The sequence below is a fragment of the Triticum dicoccoides genome, chromosome 3A (assembly GCF_002162155.2).
Source record: "Triticum dicoccoides isolate Atlit2015 ecotype Zavitan chromosome 3A, WEW_v2.0, whole genome shotgun sequence".
NCBI classification, from domain to species: Eukaryota; Viridiplantae; Streptophyta; class Magnoliopsida; order Poales; family Poaceae; genus Triticum; species Triticum dicoccoides.
Window position 1 is genome coordinate 722,641,724 of NC_041384.1, and position 8,331 is coordinate 722,650,054.

The following is an 8,331-nucleotide window of genomic DNA, read 5'->3' on the forward strand; positions in this document are numbered from 1 at the left end:
TAAAAAGAATTAAAGCGCCTAACCTACGGCTCCTCTCGTGCATTCACAGCGCTAGTAGCCTTGAGGTCTTCATTGAGCGACATGTGTCGGGTTTTCCTTCCGGTTAACTTTGGGTTTTTTAACACAGTTCTTTTTTGGTTTTGTATTGTACCACTGAAAAAATAGCACACTATAACATCACTAATAGCATGTTTTAGCGTTTTGAGCGATGCTTCGCTAGATAATTGTGTATACATAGATGTACAAGTACAACTTGTTAAGATTAGTCGTGACATGGACTTGGTGAATCACGGCTTAGCTAAACTAGGTTAAAAAAAAGCAGGAGAATCTGCAATGGGAGCCCGCATATCCGCCACAAACATCTGGCGACCTGCCGATCACTACTTGGACAGAAAATTGCCACCCAACTAGACCTGCCCAAATGTCCGCGTTCACCGGCACCCCATACCCAACCCATATTCCGGGCACCTAACATCCGTCGGTTTGCTATATATGTTCGAGGTATGTACATCATGAATGTTGCATGGCTTTGTATGAAAATAAATATCGTCAAATGAGGAGTGTGGTTGTGATACGAAAATACATAGTCAAATGGGGAGTGTGGTTGTGATGTGTGAAATATGGGGGATGACCGGGCGCTGCCCATGGACACAACCGGACGCGTCCATCGTCTGGGGGCTCACTTTTGCTATGTGTGGTTGTAAATGCTCTAAAAGAACTCAAGAATAAGGGATTTTGTAAATGAACAGTGGAAACCCCATGTTCCCAAGTCATATTCAGAAGGCCACAAGGACATACTACTACCAGATCAGTTTTGACAGTTGAAAAATTCAGATAGCACCATTGCTGCAGGCCTCACACACACAGTCAGTTTTGGCAGGGTTATGGAGCATTTATTTATGCAAGTACAAACACTCCTGGTACCTAATTAAGAGAGTTTCCAACAAGTTGGGCTTGGGATACGTTAACCCAGATAAGAATCGTGAGGCATGCGCTGCAGATGGCATGGCAAAAGGGCAGAGTGGTCTTGCTTCAGTACGTGCTGCAGGGGTCTGCTTCACGCCAAGAGCATCACAGGCTCCCAGACATGTAGGCAGCGAGCCTCTCGATGGGCCTCCGGCGGCCCACCTTCACTCCCCCACGGCACCGTAACTTGATCCGCGCCAGGTGCTCCACCGGGATCCACGCAAAGCTAAGCCTCGCCGGCGCGTCCTCCTCGCGGTCAGGCTCCAGCGCCTCCCTCGACCTCTGGACCCATTTGGGGTGGTAGGTCACCTGGTACCACGCCGAGGCCTTCATCTCGTACACCCGGTTCCTCTCGTCGTCGTCCAAGACGGCCTCGGTCTGGCCCGGCGCCTCAATGCTCTCGAAGATGGCCCGGAACTCCTTGCAGAGAGCAGAGTAGGCGTTCTTCAGCCTCTCCTTTATGTCCCCCTGCTTCCTGCTGTTGTACTTGGGGAGCGACCATATGTGCTCCGTCACGAGCTCCGCCTCCGTGCGCACGCCGTACTGCTTGAGCAGCGCGTCCAGCTGCGCCTCGTACGAGCACTTGCACTGCCACGCGCTCGACAGGAAATCCGCCGCGCCGGGAACCTCCATGTCCGTGTCGTAAGGCAGGTCGTTCAGCGTGCAGGTTTCTTCTGGGACCAGATCGCTGCTGGAGGCTTCTTGGATCGACCGGTAGAGCCTTCCGAGGATCTTCTCTGATTTGTAGGAGATGGCATCATCCTTTCCCATGAAGTCGGGGTAGAGTTTTGGTCGAAGGGCTGGCGGCATCGACACGATTTTGCCCGTCTTGGGGAAGTCAACAGCGAATGCTGCTAGTTCTGCCAACTGAATGCACTTCTCGTCCATTGCTCCATACTCGCTCATATCGGCATGAACAACATGAGCATTGCTTATCGGACCCAGTTTCTCATTTACCATGTTCTTCAAAAAGAAATCAACGATGTCCTGTTGTTAACAGTACAAAGACCTTGTATTAGTAAATATTGTATTGAAAAAACAACAACAACAACAACAAAGCCTTTAGTCCCAAACAAGTTGGGGTAGGCTAGAGGTGAAACTCATAAGATCTCGCAACCAACTCATGGCTCTGGCACATGGATAGCAAGCTTCCACGCACCCCTGTCCATAGCTAGCTCTTTGTCGATACTCCAATCCTTCAGGTCTCTCTTAACGGACTCCTCCCATGTCAAAATCGGTCGACCCCGCCCTCTCTTGACATTCTCCGCACGCTTTAGCCGTCCGCTATGCACTGGAGCTTCTGGAGGCCTGCGCTGAATATGCCCAAACCATCTCAAACGATGTTGGACAAGCTTCTCTTCAATTGGTGCTACCCCAACTCTATCTCGTATATCATCATTCCGGACTCGATCCTTCCTCGTGTGGCCACACATCCATCTCAACATACGCATCTCCGCCACACCTAACTGTTGAACATGTCGCCTTTTAGTCGGCCAACACTCCGCGCCATACAACATTGCGGGTCGAACCGCCGTCCTGTAGAACTTGCCTTTTAGCTTTTGTGGCACTCTCTTGTCACAGAGAATGCCAGAAGCTTGGCGCCACTTCATCCATCCGGCTTTGATTCGATGGTTCACATCTTCATCAATACCCCCATCCTCCTGCAACATTGACCCTAAATACCGAAAGGTGTCCTTCCGAGGTACCACCTGGCCATCAAGGCTAACCTCCTCCTCCTCACAGCTAGTAGTACTGAAACCGCACATCATGTACTCGGTTTTAGTTCTACTAAGCCTAAACCCTTTCGATTCCAAGGTTTGTCTCCATAACTCTAACTTCCTATTTACCCCCGTCCGACTATCGTCAACTAGCACAACATCATCCGCAAAGAGCATACACCATGGGATATCTCCTTGTATACCCCTTGTGACCTCATCCATCACCAATGCAAAAAGATAAGGGCTCAAAGCTGACCCCTAATGCAGTCCTATCTTAATCGGGAAGTCATCGGTGTCGACATCACTTGTTCGAACACTTGTCACAACATTATTGTACATGTCCTTGATGAGGGTAATGTACTTTGCTGGGACTTTGTGTTTCTCCAAGGCCCACCACATGACATTCCGCGGTATCTTATCATAGGCCTTCTCCAAGTCAATGAACACCATATGCAAGTCCTTCTTATGCTCCCTGTATCTCTCCATAAGTTGTCGTACCAAGAAAATGGCTTCCATGGTCGACCTCCCAGGCATGAAACCAAACTGATTTTTGGTCACGCTTGTCATCCTTCTTAAGCGGTGCTCAATGACTCTCTCCCATAGCTTCATTGTATGGCTCATCAGCTTAATTCCACGGTAATTAGTACAACTCTGAACATCCCCCTTGTTCTTGAAGATTGGTACTAATATACTCCGTCTCCATTCTTCTGGCATCTTGTTTGCCCGAAAAATGAGGTTGAAAAGCTTGGTTAGCCATACTATCGCTATGTCCCCGAGACCTTTCCACACCTCAATGGGGATACAATCAAGGCCCATCGCCTTGCCTCCTTTCATCCTTTTTAAAGCCTCCTTCACCTCAGACTCCTGGATGCGCCGCACAAAACGCATGCTGGTCTCATCAAAGGAGTCATTCAGTTCAATGGTAGAACTCTCATTCTCCCCATTGAACAGCTTGTCGAAGTACTCCCGCCATCTATGCTTAATCTCTTCGTCCTTCACCAAGAGTTGGCCTGCTCCGTCCTTGATGCATTTGACTTGGCCAATATCCCTCGTCTTCCTCTCCCGGATCTTAGCCATCTTATAGATGTCCCTTTCACCTTCCTTCGTGCCTAACCGTTGGTAGAGGTCCTCATATGCCCGACCCCTTGCTTCACCAACAGCTCGCTTTGCGGCCTTCTTCGCCATCTTGTACTTCTCTATGTTGTCTGCACTCCTATCCAGGTATAGGCGTCTGAAGCAATCTTAACTCCGCCTATGTTGTCTCGACATAGCCGGTCCCAAGCCCGGGTAAAGGAGGAGGGTTGTGATAGGCTTGGCGAGCCAACGTAAAAACTCAGCCACTCTTATGGAGATGAAACCCTAAATATTGTATTGAAAAAGAGTACTAATATTTATCACAACTCAAGGACGAAGCAATTTGAAGAAACCGGATGAAATGAAGATGCACCTTATAATTTGTGTATAGTAGCTGCTTGTATCAGATCAATTGGATGATAAGAGCATATGTTAATTTACAAAAGCAAAGAGAAAGAGCTAGTTGATTATGAACTGAAAAGTGTTTATGCCTGAGTAATAATCAGTAGTTCTTGACTTCAATTTCAACCTATTGAAAGAACTAACTTAGCTTTCGGAAACAGGGTAATCTCACTTCAAATGAAGCAAAAGGGGTATCGATCTACAACTGCAATACCAGACATCTGGCAAGTTAAATTTATGATTGTACTCTACAGCTACAGTTTTCCAAGAATAAAATCAAATTATATTGAAATCCAGCCGTACACATTAGGCTACCTTCAGAATTTGTCAAGCCTTTAGCCCCTACCTAATACACACAAAAATATCAAGGGTGCAAGTTTTACTTTCTCTGGGTCATTGGATCGACTCGACTCAAAACTAGTTTAATTGAACTAATCCAGATCTCAAAGCAAAGGAAATGGGATATAAATGAAGTAACAAAGTGCTTGCTGGGTTGTCCCTAAACAAATGTAGTTAAAGCTATTGTCATCTGTTAATCAAATTAAAGACAATATAACCAAATAGATAGGTCAAATGGGGAGTAGACATTATAATCCAACAGTTCAAGAAGTTTAGGGTTTCCCATGCCAATTAACAGGCATGGAATTAGTAGGAAGAAACAGAATCCCTGATTCAGGGTCCAAACTATGATACAATTTCCTTGACTATTTATATTTAAGTTGCTTATTTAGCTACGGCAGGGATTATTTCAGTAAGAATACTAACATGTTAAGCAGAAGTTACTAATAGGGAGACATCAGAGAGGTGAACAAGTATTTAATGGAATATATCCATACACTGAATTTTCAGGGAAGAAATGCATAAATGCCAAGGTTACTAACTTACAGATTGGGTTACTTTGCGCGGTAGTTGTTTTGCTTCGGCTGGGGAGTAGTCCATAGGGTTCCAGCTTCTTTTGCCCGGTGGGATAAGTTTTTCATCCCAGGTCACAAAGTATAGATCCCCATCAAGATCACTCCCAGATGCTTCATTGGCGTGTGGCCTCTCGCCATTCTTGGGAAAGACCAAGCAATCAACAAGGTGATGCAAAGCAGGCACATCAATGGCTTCAAGGATCCGGACATCCCCTGGATGAAGGCACGGATTCTTTGCCATTACAACAGTACCTTTAACGGTCTCTGCATTGTTGTTTGCTGAGTAAGATCTTGGTCCATGCTTCAGCAGAGAATTATTGAGTACTGGAGATGAGGCCCGAATAAAGCACTGTCCTTGCTCAAGGATCCCAAGTTCATCAAGGCAGCCCATCAACCACCTTCCCTTGGGAACAAAAATCCTTGATTTTTCCAAAAGACCCAGTAGCTGTGAGGACCTTATAGCCAACAGCAATGCTTCCAGGTGCGGCTCAGTTCCAGGTGAAATGCCAGCACTCAACATCAGTGCTGCGGTGTTTCCTTCGTCAGCACAAGAGGTGGTTACAACGTCAAAAGCAACATCAGTGTCAGTCAAAATATTGTTGAGATTAGACAGCATGTCTTTCTGCATTTGTGAAAAGACAGCATCCGGGACATTCAAGGAGGAGAGTAATGTAATGATCTGACGGTTTAAGAATCCTGGCTGAAACTTTGTCCATGAGACCACCTCTAACACAGTGTGGGAAGAGTCAAACTTGTGCATGCTTGGCCTCAGGGAAAGCTGTATCCCATCATTCTCTCCTTCCCAGACAGCTATAACACCCTTGAAGCCTGCATACCTGATCTGGTAAGCAGATGGGGGATTATCTGTCAGTTGCAGCTTCTTAGCGACTTCCAGCGCAAGTTCCCGGGTAATCTTGCCGATTCCATCAGAGAAAACGTAGCCATTACGTTCAACATCCTCAAGACACTCATTGACCTCATGTGGCTGCATCACCACCGTTGCATATGTCGATGAGAAGCACTGCCCCATCCGAGCAGTATGCTTTGCTACATTCTTACTTGTGAACCGGCCCATCCATTTTCTAATGCTTTCAACCGTCCTCGTTCTGTCCGTTCTGTCCTCTGCAAAGAACCAGGCAGATCTGTCCCTCAGCTGGTTTGATGAGAATGCAAGAAACGAGTATTTCCGGCCACACATGTGGAAACCTTCTGTCAAAAATGTCTTGACACGCTTGTACACCGTTGTCTTATGCTGCAGGAACGAGTTTGACATCAAATCCTTGACGATCTGAGCAGCAGAGAAATTCAGCACATTGCTGTTGAGTTGCTGCATGCCCTCATCCATAAATGTTACCCTGAGGAACCTGTCCGCGACTACACGATAATGCCGGACAACACGGTTAGAGCGCTCCACTTGCGGCGGCAGGCAATAGGCCCTGGTGGGCGTGATCACCAGCCTCCTCACCTCAGAATGGTCATCCCCAATCTTGCTGTTAAGGAGTTTGGGGTTTCTGGCAACCCTGTCCTGCAGATTCTTCAGCCTCCGGCACGCATCAAAGACCGGAAATTTGATCCCCCAGAATTCCTTGAGTGCAGCCACATTGACATCCTCCTCCCTCCCCTGGAGCAAACCGAAGAATTCAGGCGTGAGCTGGTGCTGATTGATCACTCCCTTGTGCACCAGCGCGTTCACGAGGAACAGCACCGGAAACTTGATCCCCTCGGCGTGCTGCACGCAGAAGAAGAGGTCCTGCATCCGCTCCCCAAACTCGGGCTCGTCGCGCACGGTGAGCCCCCTCCTGGCCCCCCACCCACCGCCGCACTCAACGACGGTCACCCTCCTCTCCTTCATGTAGGCCAGCGCGCGCTCCATCTTGGACCAGAACCGCGCCGGGATTGTGATCCTGTAAACGCCGCACCGCCCGATGGCGCCGCTGGGGGTGATGTCGGTGGTCCGGATCCAGGGGTCGTCGTCGTCGAGCAGGTCGAACGGCACGGACTCGTAGATGTCGTCGTCCGCCGTGCGGTAGTAGACGAGCGGGGCGGACGAGAGCCGGAGCAGCAGCGAGCAGTCGAGCTTGAACACCCTGACCTCGGCGACGTCGCGGACGGGGAACTCGAGCTTGACGTCGCAGCGCATCACGACGGCGGCCTCGCGGAGCTCCTTGAACGCGAAGGCGGTGTCGCGGGCGAAGACGAGGCGGCAGGAGCCGTCGAACGGGTCGACGGCGAACTCGAGCCCGCCGGCGCCGTCGTCCGGGCCAGGGCAGCGCCAGGCGGCGAGGAAGGCGTCGGGGGCGGGGAGGTCGCCGGCCTCGAGGCGGGACCCGGGGAAGCGGAACGGCGCGACGCCGCGGCGGCGGGAGGCCCGGAGCGCGCTGTCGGGCGCGGAGGCGGCGCGGAGCGGCTTCCCGGAGAGGATGAGCTCGCAGCGGCCGGCGGCGTCGGCGGCGCGGCGGGCCGCCTCCGGGCGCGCGAAGTGGACGAAGGCGTGCGGCGGCACGGGGACGGTCCGCTGCTGCGCCTGGCCGGGGGCAAGGGCGGCGGCGGCGGCGGCGGCGGGGAGGAGGAAGTCGGGGTCGGCGTCCTGCGGGGTCGTGGAGGTCTTGACGCGGCAGCGCCAGACGGGGCCCGCCTCCAGCTCGAGGAAGTCGGCGAGGTCGCGCGCCCGGACGGCGGCGTCGAAGCCGCCCAGGCTGACCTGCGTGGTCACCAGGTCGCCGGCGCGCGGCGCCCCCATTGCTGCTGGCGGCGGTTGCCGCGGCGGCCGGCCGGAGGGGATTGGTTTGGGTTTGGGGTCGGTTTTGATTAGCGGAATCGGGAGGGGGCAAACTTTATAACCGCGACGAGGGTGTGAAAGGTGTGATGAAGGGTGAAGCCGCCCTCTTTTTCTTCACTCATTTATCATTTTTCATTCACTCATCAATCAAGGAGATGAATGCATGTGGAAGCAAAAAGAGGAGCAAAAAAGATTGACTGCATTCATATTGGTAGCATGGTTGTGATCTTGGAGCAGCCAAATTATAAAGACAATACTTCCACTTTTTACTGTTAGAAACCATAAAGATACTCTAGTCTAGTTGCTAGTAATTCTCAAGTAAATATTTTTTTCTACTACCTCCTCCTTAATGTATATAAACTTATAAAGCACCCCCTCGAAATTTAGGGCTCCTTTGATTTAAAGGGTTTACAAAGAAATTTTGATGGATTTCTGTGGACTATCTTTCATAGGATTTCTAGAACCCACTCAAACCTCT

At 50.2% G+C, this 8,331-nt stretch overlaps 1 protein-coding gene across 1 annotated transcript; it reads right to left on the reverse strand.

Moving 5' to 3' along the window:
* Positions 1-821: 821 nt before the first annotated feature.
* On the reverse strand, positions 822-7,851 carry LOC119270496 (probable RNA-dependent RNA polymerase SHL2). Its single transcript, XM_037552500.1, has 2 exons — positions 5,046-7,851; positions 822-1,953 (listed from the first exon to the last, which is right to left on the reverse strand). Exons 1-2 carry the CDS (start codon positions 7,812-7,814, stop codon positions 1,072-1,074), a joined length of 3,651 nt encoding a protein of 1,216 aa, XP_037408397.1. The 5' UTR covers positions 7,815-7,851; the 3' UTR covers positions 822-1,071.
* Positions 7,852-8,331: the final 480 nt, after the last annotated feature.